The 21,006-nt window shown below is 37.0% G+C and overlaps 1 protein-coding gene across 7 annotated transcripts in view; it reads right to left on the minus strand.

The window, feature by feature from the left end:
• CUNH8orf34 (chromosome unknown C8orf34 homolog) overlaps positions 1-21,006 on the minus strand; it is a 161,726-nt gene that overhangs the window by 75,702 nt on the left and 65,018 nt on the right. For all 7 annotated transcript variants that reach the window (XM_027698274.1, XM_027698647.1, XM_027698499.1 and 4 more), the window contains one exon: positions 20,464-20,630. In XM_027698274.1, the coding sequence (XP_027554075.1) occupies positions 20,464-20,630 (167 nt within the window). The remainder of the gene's footprint in view (positions 1-20,463; positions 20,631-21,006) is intronic.

A 21,006-nucleotide genomic window follows, 5' to 3' on the forward strand; every position in this document is an offset into this window, starting at 1 on the left:
ACTGGGATAGCTCACTGGATTCTCACAGGGACAACTGAAAGACACTAGAAAGAAGTCAAGCAGGATACGCAGAGCAGACAATGTTACATTTTGACCTATTGGCATGGGTCAAAGGTACCTGGCTCCTTTTATGTTCACAGCTGTAATGGGCCTGCAAACATATCATCACAACCATTTATGTTAATTCGGGAGTCTGAAGATTGTAGCCATAGGTCAAATAATTCTTTCTAATCTGTTCACAGACATTTCTCAACCCCAAAAGACATTTAATGTCATGTTGTTAATTTTTAAAAAATTCTTCACTTGTTTTCAGTCTTTACCCCCTTGGATATTTTAGTATAATGCTGTAAATATCATTTCACTGATCACCTACCTCCCATTAAACTACAGCATTCTAATAAAGGTACTCACTGCTACTGGATTGCCTAAATAATAAATATTAAAAAGCATGATTCTTAATTATTATTATTTTGCCACATGGGCATCTTATAATCCATGACAGCACTTTATTTTTCACTTTATGACTACTTCATCTCCTTAGTATCCTTTTGTGAGAGGTTTTGACACAGGTTTTTATGAAAACCTGAGTAAGTTATCCCTACGAGCACCTACTAGCCAATATTTTGCCAACACCTTCATAGAATTACAATTACACACACAAAAAACCGAAAAGACAGTTGCACTCAATCCTAGCCACTACAACAATCCCCTTCTTATAGCTTTCCAGGGAGAAAAATGAACTTGACATTACTACAAACACCCACCTTTCAAAAATGGAGAAAAATCTCTCCTGCTAAAATAGCTGGTTTACTAAATATTGAGAGAAAGAGAAAGAAATGATTAAGTGTTTGAGACCAATATTAACCTCAGAAGCAATGTTATAGCTCAGATCTCAACCATTTATTGCTTATCAGAAGTTGTGAAATATTTATATGGAAACTTCTCTGATATCTTCTGAAAACAGAACCTAGTAACTAGCTTATTAAAAATTAATCAAACTGCATAGGTAAATGAATATATTTTTTAAGTGAATCATATTCCTTGAAACAAATTTTCTAATAAATTAAATTGGTTTTATTTTTAATGAAAATTAAGCATCTACTTTAAAATAAGTGTATTTTCTATTTTTATTACACAAGATTTTGGTTAATAAAGAAGTGCTGGGATCTGCAATTTTTCAAGTAAAGATATTTGTTCGAAGATATTCAGTGGGAGTTAAAAACACTGGGACATTACATACCAGCTGACAAAACTGTTATTTTACATGTCACAAAACCGATGCTAGTAACACACAAGCAAATACTTTCTTGACTATTCTTGGAATGGCAGGGTGCAATGAAAGGGTTTCGATATATGCTGACAAAAGTTTTGAATTGAGGAAGCTAATAAGGAAACAAAATGGAACTGAACTATTCCCAGTGTAACTCCAAACATGCTCATATGCTCTTGAATACTGCTCATCATGATCATAACTAATCTTCATATAGAGGTGTCTTGAGATACTGCAACATTACATCACTAAGGGTCAAAGTGTAACTTTCAAATTCTCAGAAATTTTATGCTGTGGCAAATACTATTGTAAAGAAATGTGGTTTTGCCTTGCCTTCACAATTGTGTCAGAACCATTCCATGTATTAAATGGTTTTGTAAATCCTGGCAGCTTTTCCTTTCATGCAGCCTGATTACACCAAGAAAACATTATCTATTTCACAGCCAAGAGCCATTCATGTGATATTGGACAGACTGCCTTTAAGAAACCATACAATGCCTAGGGGGTACAAGCACTATTTATTCTCTAAATTTCACCTCATTTTAACAGAGCATGCAAAAATACAATAGCTCAGAGCCCATCCAGTTAAAATATGTAAAACCACAGACAGAAATATTTGCCATACTGTTAGTTAAGCAATGCCTCTCTAGAGGTGAAAAGAGCACAAGCTTTTCAGAATTGCACAACTGCTCTGGAGCATTAAAAACAGAAATGTACTTTGATGATCACCAACAACATTCCAAATGCTCATTCCTTCTTTTAGGAAAAGCAATTCTGAGCTGAAAATGAAAAGATAACTTTGGTGTTATCTGCTCTGTGTTTCAAACATGTTTCATGATTGTATCTATACTAGTTGAATGTCACCAAAAATACTCCAGTGAAAATTGCCTTTGCACTAACAGTGGATGACTGATGTTCAGATGCCCGTGTTACAGATATATTCAAAAGTACTGCATCATTAAGTTTAGGCATATTTCATTCAAAAAATACCAGGTTTCCTATACTGATACCCAATCCAGCACAGATTTACTCCAGCTTTTCTACCCAACAGCAATGATTTTGGTAAGTCTTCCTCAGAGATGGTGATGCCAGACCCTACCTGTTGCTATCACACAAGCCTGAGAAAGCCTACTTGGTACCAGTCAGCATCTGCTCTCAGAGCACAGGGCCTGGAAGTTTCCAAGCTGGAAGCCTCAGTTTAAAGAGGCTTTATCTCTAGCCAAAGATCAGGTTTGCATGCCACACACTGAAGTCAATGTGCCATTATAACCCTGTCTCCTAACTGCAGATTTGGACATACATCATGCTTGTATTCTGAGCTAGGTGGCCCAGGCGTGTCATTGCACAACCCACAGAGGGGCTGCCCTTGAGCCACAGATCTTGCCAGTCCCAGCAGCTCCTCTGTGAAATCGACATTCTTGTCATTTTCCCTGGTAATAGTAGCTGTGAAATTGTCAAGAATGTCTATTTCAGCAGCCTGCAGCAGGGGAATTGGGCATCTTCAGACAAAGAACAAATTTAAAAATTCCTTATTTGGAACAAAACATTTAAAGAAAATAATAAAAAATGTCAGCTGTTCAGTTCACTTTAATATTCACACTTTTTCTTTGAGGCATGTCTAAATAGCCATGTGATTTATAAATGTCACAATTTCAAAACTAAATTGCAATTTAAAAATAATCTGCCAGTTTCAGCAATCCCTAGGGTACACGGAAACACAGAAGACAGATGTAACTACTTGTCACGGGAAATGTCCTATCCTTTTCTTGGCAACAAACTGTGAGAATGTTGCAACATTCATTCTTACACTGTAATTCTTGACTTCAAATTTATAATATTACAACAATATTCCCCTTCATGGTAATGTCTCAGTCATAATACCCTCCTACTTGTAACAAATAAGTACAAAATCCTGTAGTTACAGAAAAAAATAGATTAGGCTAAGATATGCCCATATGTATAAGGCTAAGAAAATTGGGATTGTTCAGTCTGGAAAAGAGAAGGTTTCAGGGTGACCTAATTGCATCCCTCCAGTACCTGAAGGAAGCCTACAATACAGATGGAGAGAGACTATTTACAAAAGCATGTAGTGACAGGGCAGGGGGGAATGGATTCAAAATGAAAGAGGGTAGATTTCCATCAGACATTAGGAAGAAATTCTTTACTGTGAGGGTGGTAAGGCACTGGAACAGGTTGCCCAGAGAAATTGTGGATGCCCCATCCCTGTAAGTGTTCAAGGCCATGTTGGGTGGGGCCCTGAGCAACTTAGTCTGGTGGAAGGTGTCCCTGTCCATGGCAGGGGGCTTGGAACTAGATGATCTTTAAGGCCATTCCAATCCAAATCATTCTATGATTACATACATATATATGTGCATCACAGACTTCTGCTGGAGATTACTTGATGTCATCCATATTAAATATACTGAACTTCAGGTGGAAAAAGTGGTATATATTTTCTGAACAATAGAGAACATGATTCTGCAGATTTATTTCAGTCATCACCCTGAAAAAGTAATTTAAGATAAAGACACTCGTGAGAAGTAAACCTTCATCTCTTGAACAATTTCTAGAGTATGACTGTTCTTCAGTTTCTTATAAATATTTGCCATTTCATCTTATTTTTTGCCTTACTTCTTCCACATCTCAAAAAAGTAAAAAAAAAAAATAAATTATTGAGTTAAATTGTTGCATCCATTTCTAAGGGTTAGGAGTATGTCTGTCCATGTTAAGACAAATATCTATTTTACTAAGGAGTTTTTAGACTTGGGACACCAAATCATAGAATCATAGAATATGCTGAGTTGGAAAGGATCCAGCAGCATCATCGAGTCTAACTCCTGGCCCTGGACAGGACAGCCCCAAGAATCACACTCAGGCTTGGTGCTGTGACCTCTTCCCTGGGGAGTCTGTTCCAGTACTCAACCATCCTCTGGGTGAAAAACCTCTTTCCGATATCTAACTTAAACCTCTCCTGACTCAGCTTCATGCCCTTTCCTTGAGTCCTGTAACTGGTCACAACAGTGAAGAGATCAGCACTTGCCTCTCCATTTCCCCTCATGAGGAAGTTATAACTGCAATGAGGTCTCTCCTCAGTCTTCTCTTCTCCAGGCTGAACAGATCAAGTGATTTCAGCTGCTCCTCATAAGGCTTCCCCTCCAGACCCTTCACCATCCTCATGGCCCTCTTTTGGATGCTCTCTAATTACTTAATGTCTTTTCTACATTGTGGTGCCCAAAACTGCACACAGTACTCGAGGAGAGGTCGCATCAGTGCAAAGAAGAGCAAGACAATTATCTTTAACCAGCTGGCAATCCTGTGCTGAATCCATAATTTTGCAGCAAGTCATGAGACCTTCATTGCTATCAGACATCTTATTGAGACTTCTGTGGAAAACCCAGTCAATGTGGTCTCCTTGTAAAAGTCTCAAAACTTCAAAGTTATCCATAGTTAGTAAAAGCTCATAAGGTTAGCAGCTTACTCTGCCTACAGTACAGGAATACGGAATACTCCATACTTACATAATACATTTTTCTCAAAGGCTCCAGTATTGGACAACTAGTGATTTTTTTTGTTCTGCTGGATGCTTGCCAGCATTGTTTCACCAAGCACCAGAACTGAGACCATGCCTGCTAGTCAGCACAAAAAAAAAAAGACGGAATGCAACGCAAATGAAGAGGAAAGTAAAGAATGGGTTTAGTTGAAAACAGACCCACAGAACAAGAGAAACTGTAATCATATATTAAAAAGATTATCTTCTAATGCATACATACAAGGAGTTCAAATGACATATGCAACAGAACCCTAAGTCTAGTATTTCTGAAGTTCTGATTAAATGTCCTGCCATTTTACATCTATACACACTTTAAAAAAAGTTTTAGTTCTATGTTTGATAACCCACTTACTAGAGGTAGAGCTCACAAAGGTACTGCTCCTTGAATCTCTTTGTCACCAGTGAAATCCCTACAAATGCACTTTATTTTTGCCTGTTAAGCTACAATTATGCCTTTTTTCTTGCATTCCTTTCTTGCTCATTCCAACTCACTTCAGTTAATATATGGCATGTCCTGACAAAATAATTCACACTATTCTCCATTCTGCACTATCTCCTAAGAATTACAGCTGAATTGCATCACAGATTCAGGTAAATACCTTCTTGTCTAGAGTAAGTTGAGCTACTAGTGGTTTTCAGTAGCATTATTGATGCAAACTTACATGTGTTTGTAATTATCATCATAGTTTATTAGATATGATCTCACTGAAGGGAAGATGGGCAATGCCTGTGCTCTAGAAATAGATATTATTTAAAAGCATATTTTGAATGGTAATAGCTTGATTTTTCTCCTAATATTCTATGTGGAAGTGATTATTCACACACACACAAAAAATAAATCTATCAGCACTGACTTTTACCTTATAGACTTTTGAGCCTTTCATATTCATAGGTCAAAGGCTTGTATTACTATCTTATAGCAGGATCCCCTTAAAAAGTAGGCGATTATACCTTTGTGCTCTATTTCTTTTCACAAAAGAATTTGCAAAACAAACAACTTTTCCCCTTACAAGATAAAGAGAAGCATTTGGGTGGTTTTTTTTTTCATTTAAACCACAATTCCTCTGAACACTACCTTCTTTCAACAGACTTAACTAACTCATCAATTATTTGAGATAGGCTTTTGTAGAAACAAATCAAATAATAAAAAATAGTCACACCTTAAACAACTTGCCAGAAAAATAGCGTCAAGATTAGAACCATTTAAAATTCAATTTTCCCACATGATTCTAACAAAGGACCAGGTGTGCTACAAACTAAAAGTATGAATTAAAGTCTGAAAAGAGAAAGCAATACATACACAATGAAAATTTTGCTTTGCCAAAAAGAAGGAAGCCCTTTAAACTCATTTGACCTACAGCTTCTCAGAAGAAAGCACATTACATAATAAATTCAGTAGAAGAGGTTTGACAGCAGCTGTATTACTTAGTTTCTACAGCGATTAACATACACTTCATAAGTTAATTGCAAAAAGTGCATGTATGTCACTACTTTTAACAAAATTTTTTAAAAAAACCAAACTATTCCTATTACTCCAATGCAGTGTCTTTTGAAGACACTGACTAGAAATTCTGTTAACAACAAAATCACTTTTATTTTAAAGAACCAAATTGGTTAAAATTCTAAACAGCTGAAGTAGGAGATACTGAGTCCATTTTTTAATTTCTAACACATTTAAATTTTCTTTCAAAGAGTTTATTTTTCTGGTATGTACACATAAGCTATTTTTAAACCTTATGATAAACATTTTATAGAAATAATATCAATTTCATAACCAGGAAGAGGATACCATAATCACTGCAGCAAAACAGGAAATAATTAAATTAATTTTGTGGTAGGAGGAATAATTTTGATGACCACTTTAGGTTCCTTGTATCTTTTGTGCCACAATAATTAGTTAATTTAGCCTCATACAATTAACTGTAGTTTTGTACATATATTCAATTAAGCACATTATTTCATATACTATGTCACAATCTTGGTCTGTAAATAATTTTCCAGCACTATTTAAATGTCCCCATTGGCAAGTCTAGCATTAACTACATGCTAAGTTAATTGCAAATGCTATAAAATTAAGTTCAAATGAATCACAACGATGAAAAAATTCATTTTTGCAAAAATTTAAACTCAGGAACCTTAGCAGAACATCAGCCCTTCTTCTCCATTCTACACATTTTATTCCCTCCCCGTACTTAAATAACTGTTTTGCCAGTAGATTTACAAAAATTGGGAAAAATTACATGTACAAGAGGGGAGCAGCAGCAGTCTTTATGAGCAACAACTGTTGATATGATTCTGCCACATTTTGACAAGTGTTGCTCTCTGAGTTCATTTGCTTCTACATCAATCAAGATGGCATAAACCAGGTATTCACAATTTGTACAATTAGATGGATCATGTGACAGGCTTGCAGAATCAATGATTTAGACTTGGAAAATTTGGCAAAAAGAAGCACATTTTGTTAAAATGGACAAATTTGTGTAGTTTCAAAGATAGCCACTATAACGCAGGCTAAATGGAGGTCTGTAAAGCTTAATTTTTGTTGCACATTTCATCATTTCTTGATTATACAGAAGAACAAGATGTTTGTTTTCTCATATGAAAATGTTACTTTTTAATTTCAAGAAGTAAAAACTAAATCTGATTCTCATTTCTTCTGTGTGTTTCTTTTAAACGATGCACACGTTTCTCTAATCACAGTTTTAAAATCCATGTTCCTTGCAAAAAGTTAACAAAAAAGATTCTGTCAGAGCTTACTATGGTGGACTAAAGAACATTAGTTAAAAATTGCTTATCAGTCACATGCAGTCTTCAGTGTGAATATGCATACACCTCTTAGTAGAATAAAGCACCTATTTTATTTGTATAACCTTTGAAAAGAAAACTAGCACAGGTTTACAGTATACTGGGGTTTTTTGCGTTTTCTTGCCCATACAGTATTTCTCTACTGCGAAGTGAAGCACTTTGTTCGCCTTTTAAACAGATCAAATCTAACCTATATTTAGGTTAATCAACCCCTAAGGAAAAACGCCAGCGCCCCCTCGTGGACACAGCTTCCTTTCGACAATACAGGCTTCACCAGCCATTCCAAAAATTCAGTTAATCAATAATGACAATTCCCTTGCTAAACATTCCTATTTTCTAATCATCCAGTAGGCTGGGGAACTAGATCTGTAAGCTGGAGAAGCACTCTCTTGTTTAAAAAATTACATTTGTATTCATTTTTACTATAAAATACATGAGAATTTTATTATTTTATATATTATATATATATTATATATATTTATATATATATTATTATGAAGAATAACTTGCAACTAAGCTCTTTATTTTAACTGCTTGTTTAAAAGACAGTCTCTATAAATTAATTAGAATCAGTAAATCACATTCATTATGTTGGCTTCTTATTATATAATAAACTGAAAACTATTGTTAATGCAAAATAAATAGAGAACACAAAAATGACAGGCTAAATCTGTATGGTCCAATCCTATTGCAAATAGACACAATAATTCATACAATGTTCCAGGAGTAGTAATGCACTAAGGAACGGTCTCTTTGTTCTATTAAGGCTGTTTGCACAGGAAAGCCTAAGTTTTTTCCCAGTGCCATTCACAGTTTTGCATGGCTTTAACATTGCAGATTCCTACAAAAAGTAAGGTTATCAGACAGAAGTCTCACCTGAACATAATTCCCACTGATATCATTGAAATTTCAGGGTAAACAGCAATCACAGCATCCCAATTAGAAAGTCTTCAGCATATAAATATTTGGTGCAGGATAAAGACATCATTGCAGCACCAATTTGATACAGAATGAGTTGCAAATGCAGAGCAGCACCTAAAACCAGTATGCCAAAAGCAGTAACCTCTAGCTCAGGAGCCTATCAGTCCACTTCTGGAATTGTGTTCATCTCAGTGTGGAGGTCACACTGAGATGGGTTTTCAGTGATGCATATGCCAAGTCATTGTACTTACTATTTCCTGTATATTACAAGAAGCTCACTTCTGGAACTGGAAATAAACTCTTCCAGGCTGTCACAGTGGCACTGGCATTAGACTGAGTCAGTGCTGAAGAGTACTACAGAAGATTAAGCCTATACCAATCATTTTCAGAGAAAATCATGACTTTCTAAGCAGTGAATTTTGTGTATGTCCAAATAATTGTGTTAAGGTGATACACAAGATATAACTTTGCATCCAAACAAAAACCTTTAAATAAGGTTCCACTAAATTCACTGTATTGTATAAAACTAAGGAGAATGTCTTTCTATAAGAAATCAGTACAAAACAAGCAAAAATCTTTAGATTTGGTCAATATTGAAAAAGAAGATTCCATTATTGTCCACTGTTCATGTAGTTTGTTCATCACTGATTTAAAGGAAAATATTACTTATCCATCATAAGCTTATTTTGCCTTTGAATTATTTAATTTCTTTAACAATATTAGTCTCCTAAAATTTTAATAAAAAATTAAATGTTTTCAAAACCCTGCTTCCATTTCCTTTTTAATCTAAATAAACAAATATAAGCCCCAGTAATATTACAACAACTTTAATGAATTTTGAAGAAAACATAAAGTGAGGCAGAGACTCCAAAGTATCCTGACTAGTCTGTGTAGTAGTTGTAACTAGATGTTTCTGCCTCTCAGGTGCCCAGACACTTTTCCCAGCACTGCTCTTACCTAGTTCTGTAGCTTCCTCTCCTCGCTTCCCCAGATGTCAATGCTGTACTTTCTCTGCAGACTGCAGCAGTGAGTAGCTTGTATCTGTCTGTAAGATACTACTGTAAGACATCATCTCTCACCTGCTCTGTATAGGTCATAACACCTCTTTTTAAAAATACTATATTCATTGCATTTTAAATAACACTGCCTTCTCACCTCTGTCATAGGTATGTGCACTATCCATAGTCTCCTTCAGGGATTTTGGAGACACAAGGTTGTTGCTGACTGTATGTAGAGATTCTATCTGCCTGCATGCGTAATTTTGTGATGCTTCTTTGCACTGAATACACCCATATTTTATCCCCTCATATTCTACCAAAATTTCCAATTATGCCTATATAAATCCATATTGTCTATTGTCTATTCACTGATTTTTTTTTAATTTTCCATTAGGATTGTTCTATCTGGAGCCTGGGTGTTAATACTACACCTTCATCTAACCTGAAGTAATTCTTTGTTTCTTCTAGCTAAATATAGGTTTCTATCACACAGTCTGGCCCATCTTCAACTTTGTGATCTGACTGATCAGATGGAAGTTAGATGGACTGACTTTTCCATCTATCTTGCCATTCTCCTAATTCCCCCCAAAACTGTTAGTTAGACATGTTTTCAGAGCTAAATGTATCAAACTTATTAGTTCTGCTTTTACTCAACAGCACTCATATCCTCATTTTAAGTTCCTGGTACTGCCCTCACAGCTGCTAAGCTACTAATCAGCCTTTAAAACCTGCTACTTTTTTTTTTTTTAAATTACTTGTTCTGAAGAGAAAGCAAAAATTGGAAGCCATTCACTGCCACTTATTTAGATAATTTCAGGCACTTCAGTCCACTGCAAGGGCTCAGGAAAGGTAAACAACTGTAATGGGCTGTAATAACTTGTCTAGGTCATTTTATATTAACTTTCTACCTCTATAATTTTAATATTAACTACTTCAGTGTATCAACTTCTACAATGTGGCATAAAAATATATTTACTTCTGAGTTTTTAACTGGACACTACTCTTCAACTTTTTTCTCCTCTCTTTGCACCTGGTTTTCTTCCTAACCAAAATCAAATAATTCATTTTGGTTTTCAATCAGCCTGCAGCTTCTTTTTTCCCATCACATTTGGGAGATAACCATGAGGTTTGACAGAACTTTGGCATTACTAAAGGGCTAATACAATTCTCATCAGTAAATGAACCTCCCTTCTGGATGACTGAACTTGTAATCAGCAGCTGGTTAGTTAAAAGTGCAGCTTGTATCTCTAATACTTGCTACCATATTTGAAACTGCCTTTTTATGTTAAGTAATATAGATCTGAGAGGAATAAGGAAATAGAGCAATCATTCATGCATGTTTGCATGACAGATATAATTCCTGTCCAGGTTATCTAAACCACCTAATATTTTAAACCCTTCTGCATGTCTTTTAATCACACAGAATGTATCCATGTCATTACCTATTTCACTTTCCTTCTGAAGTCTAGATCTAATCTGTTCGACTCAGCCTGTATGTTTTGTTTGGTAAAACATTGCTTTGCGCAGTAGTTGGTGTGACCTCCCTGTGCTTCAGCAAAGCAGGTTCTGATCCTCAGAACATTTTTGTAAATGGGTGAAACTTCACACAAGGCACTGATCTCTTCTCTGTGGTGACCAGTAACAGGACCCAAGGGAATGACCTGAAGTTGTGTCAGGGGAGGTTTAGCTTACATATTACAAAAAGGCTTTTCACCCAGAGGGTGGTTGGGCACTCAAACAGGCTCCCCAGGGAAGTGGTCAGAGCACCAAGCCTGACAGAGTTCAAGAGGCATTTGGAAGATACTCTTCTGGTGCATGCTGTGACTCTTGGGGATGGCCCTGTGCAGGGCTGGGGGTTGGACTTGATGATCCTTGTGGGTCCCTTCCAATTCAGCATATTCTGTGATTCTGTGAAGAATCCTGGACAATTTTAAAAGGGACGTCATGTGTTCTTAGCTGCTGAACTTGCTGCAGCATAACTTATGCAATCTTTTTACTATCACAACTTATATCCTGTACACTAGTCCATGCATTTAATTTTTGTTTTTCTTTTTTTTAAAAAAGGGCTATAAGAAAATACAAGCTGTAAGGACAGATTGAATCTCCCCATGGGAAAGGCAACAACTCTACTTCTTTACTATCCTCTTATCTCAAAACTGTTATATTCCACCACACCAAAGTAAACAGATCTGCTGCAGCAGTTAAAGCTTCAGGAAACCTAACTTCCCATTTGGATCACATTTCTGTATATGAGGTTTTGCCCTTTTTTTTTTTAAATAGCCTAGAGGGAAAAGCAACATAAGGCTCTGTTTTTCTATTCATTCTCTTAACTGTACTATCGCTTCTCTGAATCATGGATACTTCCCATAATTTCATTCTTTCAGCCTTTGTAGACAATATTATACTGAGGAGAGATATGGAATGTAATAGTTCATTGTTGTTTCTACTGGGAATACTAGTTATTCTGAAATATCCCAGTTCTGCAGAAAAATGTATTCCTGAAGCTGTAATATTATTCCCCCACTCTGTTACAGTACTTGTCAACTCCAATTTCATTGTGCTAGGGCTCATACTAAGAAATGGCAGTTTTAGAGTCTGAGAAAAGATCTTACAATCCAGTCACTTCCTCTCAATAAAATTACACACCGAATTCTAAGTCCCTTTCTCATACTTACAAATCCACATTGCAAATCTGTGAATCTAAACCCAAATAATTAACTACATATTAACAACTAAGTTATCAGTCTTCTGGAGTAAATAACATTAGTAGGTCCAGTGTGACATAGAGATTTAAATCTGATTTCCAAAGTAACAAACATTCAGTATCCCTACTTAGCTCCTGCCATTCAGAAATTTGTCAGAGTTTATCTATATCTTATGAATAGTCCTTCTATTAGTTCTGCGTCAATAAACCGTAGTGACATTTGTGAATTATAGCAATTGCTAAACTGGATATCAAGTCTCAGCACAAGCTAATCTTACAAGCCAAAATTAAAAGCTGACTTCTAGTAACTGGCTGTTCGTTGGCCCCCGTGCTGAGCCCCACGTGGTCCCCCTGAGTCCAAAGTAAAAGGGGAGGAAAACCTGCTGGTGAGAATGGTGACCGCAGTCCAGTCAAGAGTGGTGGTTGCAGTCTGGTTGAGAGTGGTGGTTGCAGTCCAGTCGAGGTTCTGGTCCTCCTCTGGATCCGATGAGTGGGGCCCAGAAGTCCCAAGACCCCAAGTTGGTTGTGTGAAGGAGAGTGAGATGCCAGCAATGTATTAGATACCTGATTTCTCATTACTATGATGGCATTCATAAAATCCTAGCCCACAGTCTCATTCTACCACTATCAGGGGCGTGGGATCAGCTCAATTATAAACTTCACCTGAAACAGAAACAAATCTACCTGACCTACTGAGACACAGAAAGATGCAGAAAACAGTCAAAAAAAGTACGAAAAAATGACTTTTTCTACTGTCATTGAGTCTTCAGACCTGCTTAGGCCTTGCACTATTTTGAGCACAGCTATGTATTTGAACCACTCATTAGCTTTCATAAGACTTTTAAATAAGAGGTTCAAGTAGACTGAAGCCTTTTCATGACTTGTCACCTAAATATTGACTCTTTCTTTGAGACCAGGATGCAGCTCTGTGATTCTCAATTTCTGTAGCAACTCGAGGATATGATTTATCAAAATACTCTTTGTTCCCTTACAGAATCTATTCATATGTGCTAGCTGAAGTTCTCATATAAGTGGTATCTATCTACAGTGACATATAACGTTAATATACCTTCTTCTCCCTATTTCTACTTTTCTTTGATGGCAGAGGAAGGAGTAGCTTTAGCACTCAGTTTAATACATAAATCATTTGTTTCTCCCAAGACCCTGCTGAAAGAGTCATTGCACTCCACATGAGAAGGATATAAACTCATGTCTTGAAAAGTGGCAACACAATTTCACTAAATCTGTGAAATTAAGCTTCTGGTATTAGGAATGTAATAAAAATTATATATATCGATTATCAGTGTGTTCTGATGATCACTTTACATGGCATATATCATCAGTCTTTGCAGGAAAACAGGCTCAATATTTTCAAATCTAACTCTTAATAGAAGTCACTAATATAAATGAACATCATCAAGAAAAGCAGCAATTAAAACCTACTTTAATATACTAGTTAGGAATAAACCCCAAATAACCTATGCCCCAAACTCCATTAGAGTGCCAAACTCAACTATCAAAACCAAATAAAACAGAAAAAGGAAGCAAATACAGTAAAATCTACTGGGAAACAATCCATAACAAGTTTTGAATCATAATACTTACATAAGAAGACAAAATATTCATAACATTACAAGAGAACTCCCTTAGTTTTGGGTGCATCAGGTTAAACAAATATTTTGTTTTAGAAATGTCATACTTTCCACTAACTGTACCAGAACCTAAAACATCTATATTCATTATGAAACATAAATAAAACCTTTATTTTCTGTAAGTAGCATTAAATTAGATTTTCAACAATTGAAAAGGCTTCACTACGTAATGAAGGTCTCAGGAAAACATAATGTGAATTTTTGAAAAAGCTACTGTGGTGTTCTGCAATGCATGGCAATGGATCAGTTTTTCTACATGGATTTCCAACACCTTCCTCTCAAATTCTACTTTAGAAAGAAGGACAGAAAATTACATTTTAAAGTATTTCATTCATAGTCTTGACTTGGTTCATTTTGCTTCAATTCTTACTCTGCATTGTTATACCACCAAATTCTGTCCAATATTATAAACAGCACTATGATTCAGGGTGTAAAACTGAGTAAAAAAGTAAGAAATACTTTTGAAACAAATATATTTTATGTATTTTTTTTATAATTTATATGTGTGATTTTATATATATATAAATAAAATAAAATAAAATATAAATAAATCTCTATGGCCACCCATCAAAACCAATTTCTTTGAGTGCTCTTATTGGCAGCAATTATCTTCTTGTAAGCAACTTATCTGTATGTAAAATAAAGGACAATTTATTCAGAGGAATGGATACTCTGGCAGTTCAGAAAAATATGACGGTAATCAGCCATATATTAACAAGAAAAATAACTTTAAGCTGTGATGTGTTTAAGCTCTGACATAATTTTTTGCCTTCACATCCTTGCCTCCCAATATGAACAAAAATCACAAATCTCTCTTTGATTAAGTCCTCTACCTATCAACAACTTACTCTGATGAACAGTCTCTCCTCAGTAGTTGGAAAGAGCCCCAAAGCCAAGGAGCTCCCTGAAGCAGGTCAAACACTAGCTGTAAGTGGTTGCAATACCCAAAATCCGGTAATCATGGTACCTCTCACTCTGCTGTCCCCTCCCCGAATTGTTCTGATAGCTCTAGATCAACCCTATTCGCCCAGCACAAGACAGTGATTTTAGCTGTGTACAACTGAGTAGTAAGGAAGCTTCACCAGACCTCACGCAGTTCTATTGCTCTCTTCCACATCTCCAAGTGAAGAAATCCTATCATTTCTTACTAAAGTACGAGCTTGACAGTCGTAACTGACTTTTTTCTTGCTTCCTTTCCCTGCACGCTCCAAAAAGAGAATGTGATTGCTCTGGAACTGGCAGCAATTTAGCACACAGACTAGTCAATCAAGTGCGCCAAATCTCCCCAGCCAGCTTCTGAAATCCAACATTCATATTTTGAGCTTCCCTGTAAGCTCAAGAATAAGTATATGCAGAGGTTGTTGCAGATTACTAATACTGGAGAGTCAGCACGCTCACTAAAACAGAGCCAGGCACAAAAGTAACTACATCCATTTATTGCCACTGAATCATTTCCCAGCAGTATATCTATACTACCCTGAGTGTCCTGAAGAAGTACAAAGTAGTTTGGATATCAATTTATCCAGCACCTCACGGATATCCCTTTCCCAGGGATGAGTACAAGATCAGGGCAAGAATATAAGGATACTTTATTGTTATGCAAATACGAAAGGTTAGCAAATGTAACACCCATCTACAAGAACAGCCAGAAGAAGGATCTGGTGAACTACAGATCTGCCAGTCTGACTTCAGTGCCAGTGAAGGTCATGGAGCAGATCATCTTGAGTGCCATCATGCAGCACATAGATGACAACCAGGGCATCAGGCCCAGTCAGCAGGGGTTTATGAAAGGCAGGTCCTGCTTGACCAACCTGATCTCCTTCTATGACAAGACTTACTGAACAAGGGAAAGGCTGTGGATGCTGTCTGCCTGGACTTAAGTAAAGCCTTTGATACCATTTCCCACAGCATTCTCCTGGTGAAACTGGCTGCTCAAGGCTTGGATGGGTGCACTAGACTAAAAACTGGTTGGACGGCCTAGCCTAGAGAGTGGTAGTGAATGGAGTTACATCCATCTGGTGCCTGGTCACAAGGGCTCAGTATTGGGGACAGCTCTTGATGAGCAGACTGAAGGCATACTCAGTTTGCAGATGACAGGAGCGCTGACCTGCTAAAGGAAGGCCCTACAGAGGGCTCAATTGATGGGTGGAGGTCAATGGTATGAGGTTCAACAAGGCCAACTGTTGGGTCTTGCCCTTGGGTCCCAACAACCCCATGCATGCCCCGTACAGGCTTAGGGTAGTGTGGCTGGAAAGTTGCTCAGAGGAAAAGGACCTGGGGGTACTGGTTAACAGCCAGCTGAACATGAGCCAGCAGTGTGCCCAGGTGGCCAAGAAGGCCAACAGTATCTTGGCTTGTATCAGAAATAGTGTGGCCAGCAGGATCAGGGCAGTGATCGTCCCCCTGTACTCAGCACTGGTGAGGCCATACCTTGAATCCTGTGTCCATTTTTGGGCTCTTCACTACAAGAAAGACATTGAGGTGCTGGAGCATGTCCAGAGAAGGGCAATTGGGGAAAGGTCCAGAGCACAAGTCCTGTGAGGAGCAGCTAGTGGAACTGGGGTTGTTTATCACTCTCTACAACTGCCTGAAAGAAAGCTGTAGCCAGGTGGAGGTTGGTCTGTTCTCCCAGGTAACAAGCAATAGGACAAGGCCTCAAGTCATGCCAGGGGAGGTTTAGATTAGATATTAGGAAAAATTTCTTCATGGAAAGGGTTGTCAAGCATTGGAACAGGCTACTCAGGGAAGTAGTTTAGTGACCATCCCCAGAGGTATTTAAAAGATGCGTAGAGGTGGTGCTTAAGTACATGGTTTAGTAGTGGATTTATACTTTCTCCATTCTGTTCTTTAGGTACAAGTTTAAAATAAATTTTGGTTCCTTGTGCAGACTGTAAACAAATGACATTTTAGGCTCCTGCACATGATTATATTCAGTACACATCTATTTCTTGAAAATTAATCATTATTTTGTAGCTTTTTACTAGTTGATGTAACTTATTTCGACTCAAGAAAAGCTAGTATCTCTAACGATAATTGGTTTTCTCTCTCCATTTTCACTTCAGCAATATGAAGCACAATGAACTTCACTTTCAAACCATTTTATGCTTATCTAAACAGAAATTACAATAAGTATTGCAATATGGGACTAATTGAATTAATAATTTATTCTAACCTTACAAACTTGCCACCGGCTGCCGCAAGAGAGGAGCTCCGAAGAAAAGATACAAGGACTCCCTGAAGCAACAACTCAGCCTCGGGCATATTGATCACCATAACTGGTCTACTCTGGCCTCTAATCGGGAGGCCTGGAGACAGTCCATTTATATCGCTGCTGATGCTTTTGGGAAAGCGCGCAGGATCAGTCTTGAGGAGAAAAGACAACGCAGAAAGAACCGAGCCATGCAGAATTTACCATCTAAGGAGTCTTTCTGCTGTGTCTTTTGCAACCGGACTTGCCTTTCTCGTATTGGCCTTTTTAGCCACCAACGCGCTTGCAAGAAACGTGGGTAGAGCCCTTCCCAAATCTTCGTTCGCGAAGCCTAGCCATGATGACTGACTACAAACACACTCTTAGCCAAACAACAGAACTTATTTAGCTTACTGGAATTTATCGTCAGTCTAAAAACTCTATGCAAACATCAAACATCTATATTACTAAGAACAGTAAAATTCAAGAGCAGAGTTCCATTAGGACTTTAAACACCAAATTCCTGTTCTTTGAATAACAAGCTAGAGCTTTGCTTATACTTAGATCAATTAAAATATTCTCACAGATGTTGCTGTCTCTTAGCAAAGGACCACAAGATGAACTGAAATCAATGAACTCCATGAATGACATTAAACAGACTTCTACATCTCTCTTGCTCAGGGAGTTTATATATTGGCAGAAAGAAAAAAATACTAAATATGGTATTTGTTAAACTTTTCCCTCAAAATGGTATTTAAACCCACACCTGATGAACTCGGAGTGCTCTTCTAATGGAGATCTGCTACACACACTTGCACCAAGTGCATTACATCTGCCACCGAAAACTTTGCAATATATAGTACAGGCAGTCTCTGCATGCAGAGCAGGCCTCTTGTCTCCCAGTGGTGTCAGCTTCTGTGCATGCACTACACAGCAGATGCCCACTGGTAGTTTTGCAGATTTCCCAATTTCCCAATAGCTTCCAAAAAAAGAAGATTCAGCAAAAGGAAACATGATGAGAAAATCACAGAACTTTCTCCCACACAATCATTCTACTTAAACCCCAACAAAACAGGCTATGGGCCAGAAAATTGTTCTGAAGATGGTAGTACAACTCACATATCATCTTTCCCAGGGCCTTTTGGCCTCTTTTTGGAAAATGATGTATTTTAGTCACATAATGGAGAAAGTTTTGTTCAGCTGGGAAAGACAATAAAGAGGAACAACCCGTTGCTAGTATTAGTATAATTTATCATGTCTAAAGTCAGTTTTCTACATGTTGCCAAAGGCCTTGAGGAACTAAAGAAATGACCATCTATTAACTGCATCAAGCAGTTAATAGATTAATGTGGTACATTATTAAAAAAAAATCAATTTCAGTATCAAACAGTTACTGACCTGGAAAATAAGGCAATGAAAAATACCTGTTTGCTAATAGAAACTGAAGTTCTTTATGTTACCTTCAAAAGAAAATAAAATACCTTTCCCATGTAACACTGTCATATCCTCAAATTTTGAGCAGTTCTGCAGGATGTAGCCTACCCATTATATCAAACCTAACACATATAGTGTCAACAAATTGCGAAATGAGAATTAAAATACAAGCCAGTTTTTCAGAGGCACAGCATTTTCAACACCAAGATGTGTATATTGAACTTTCTATCAGTGCTATTTACGATAATATGGCCATACTATAATCACTATAAGCACAGCTACTGCTCATATTCCTTTATATTGCCTTTCTGGTTCCAGATACCTTCAGGGATTCAAGTGTCTGGAAGGAAAGACCTATACCTATATAATGTTATCTATTGGATACATTTTTCTCACTATCTCCACAAAAGTTAACAAAAGATTCTATCCTGTATGTGGCAAATAATGAGGCAAATAACAGAACACGCACACACTCACCTACTCTACCTTCCAGATGCCACAGAATCCTAGAGTAGTCCTGTGGTTTTCACCAGCACAAGACACCCTTTCACCTTTCTTTTTATGTTACATTGATAAAGTCAGAAAGATCTGTAAATTGAAGAAGGAAATAAGGAGGTAACGCAGCCAGAGACTAATTATGGCCTTCACTGAAATCCATGGATTAATTCTGGAAACAGCAACAGATTCTATGAAGACTGCAAGCCTACAGTCACAAACACTGTGACCTTTCAAACACAAAGAACTAATTGACCCACTGTGACACCTGAGTGATCCAGCCCATTATTTCTTCTTTCTTGTAAAACAAACGCATGTATCAAACTTAAAACTACTAAAAAAAGAAAAGGGAATTATGTATTAATTCACAATTAATTAAGCAGAATAAAAACTTTTTTATGATGAGCACAGTCAAGCACTGGAACAGGCTGTCCAGAGATGTTGTAGAGTCTCCACCTCTAGATGTAGTTAAAACTCATTCACAACAACTTGCTATAGCTGATTTTTTTGAGCAACAGGTTGAGCTAGGTATCTCCAGCACTCCTCTCCAATCTCAGCTATTCTGTGATTCTATGAAAACTATAGTAAGGAAGCAACAGAAATATATACAGAAAAAAAGAGTACCATGTGTTTTCTTGATTTTTAGATTAAGGTCCAACCTGAAAAAAAATATTTTTTCCAGAATTTGTAAACATAAGAATGCTGACCTATTCAGAAGTTACAGATTTCCCATGCTGTGATCCCACATAGAGTTCCATATAGCAAAAATTGGGAAAAAATACTTAAATTCATGACTACTTTTTAAGCATCTTACACTGAAAGATTGAAAAATGGCAGAAAAGAGACTTTAAATTCATTTTCTTCAACAATGTCCCTCCTTTCAGAATTAGTGCTTCCAGGAAAGGGAGGAAGCAGTGAGCATCAAGCCTTCTACATTACAATTTAAAATACAATATGGTCTAGTGGAAATTTACAATCAGATCCTCTGAAGAGATTACAAATTCACATTGCATAAGCTATTTGTAGCTCGTTAGTCTCGAATAAAATCCACTGAGGTTAAAACTCTGATACGGCTAAGAAAAAGAAGACCCAGATGAAAGACAACGAAGCCGATTCTGTTCTTTCTGCATAAATACATGCAGAACCTGCAATTGTAGGAAACCAAATTAATTACTTTAAGCACCTGAAGCTTTTGACATTTCATGGGATTTTAATGCAGTTGGCCGTTTATTCACACATATTTATTGTCTTCATTACATTTCTCCTGAAAGTTTTAAGTTAAAACTTATGAACCTTCACACAGCTGCTAGATACTTTAGCTTCAAATATAGAGAACAGTTTCAATAGAAAGACTATAGAGAGACTATAGAGAGACTAATCTATGTTTGATTGTGTATTACACTTACAATAAAAAAATCAGAAAATACACATAATTTTTTGCAGTTACCCAGTAGTTCCATTGCATCATCTTCATTGTCAATATCTTCTTCAGTTACAGATGGAGCTGTGCTTTGAGCAGAATCAAAGGAGTCCTGAGAAAGCATGGCAGCCAGCAGTTTCTTATGTTGCTGCTGTTGATGTTTTAGTCCTTTGGTCTTTGGCTCCATTTTTAAGCTGTGAGAGAGGAAAGCACAACTTTCTCTTACTGGTGCTCTCTTCAAAATTTGTCACAATTTTGTCAAATTACTGTAGTCCATGATGTCTTCCAGATCTGAAGGTTAACACCATCAGATCACACATAAACCAACTGGTTATCACTCATTCCTTAGTCACTGGATGTTCTAAGTCAGTTTGTGTTTGCAGTTCCTATTTAAAGTCTTGATTGAATTTGGTAGATTTCCCACTGACTTTATGTGCATTAATCAGGTCTAAATAAGCTACATATATAAAGCAACATGACATCAATTACTAATCAGTATTGCTAAGGCATTGATCGCATAGCAACAAAGTTGACAACAAAGAACTTCTCCCTTGAGTGGCTATGTTACCA

The sequence above is a fragment of the Neopelma chrysocephalum genome, unplaced genomic scaffold, assembly GCF_003984885.1.
Source record: "Neopelma chrysocephalum unplaced genomic scaffold, ASM398488v2 Primary Assembly neopelma1_22, whole genome shotgun sequence".
Taxonomy (NCBI): Eukaryota; Metazoa; Chordata; class Aves; order Passeriformes; family Pipridae; genus Neopelma; species Neopelma chrysocephalum.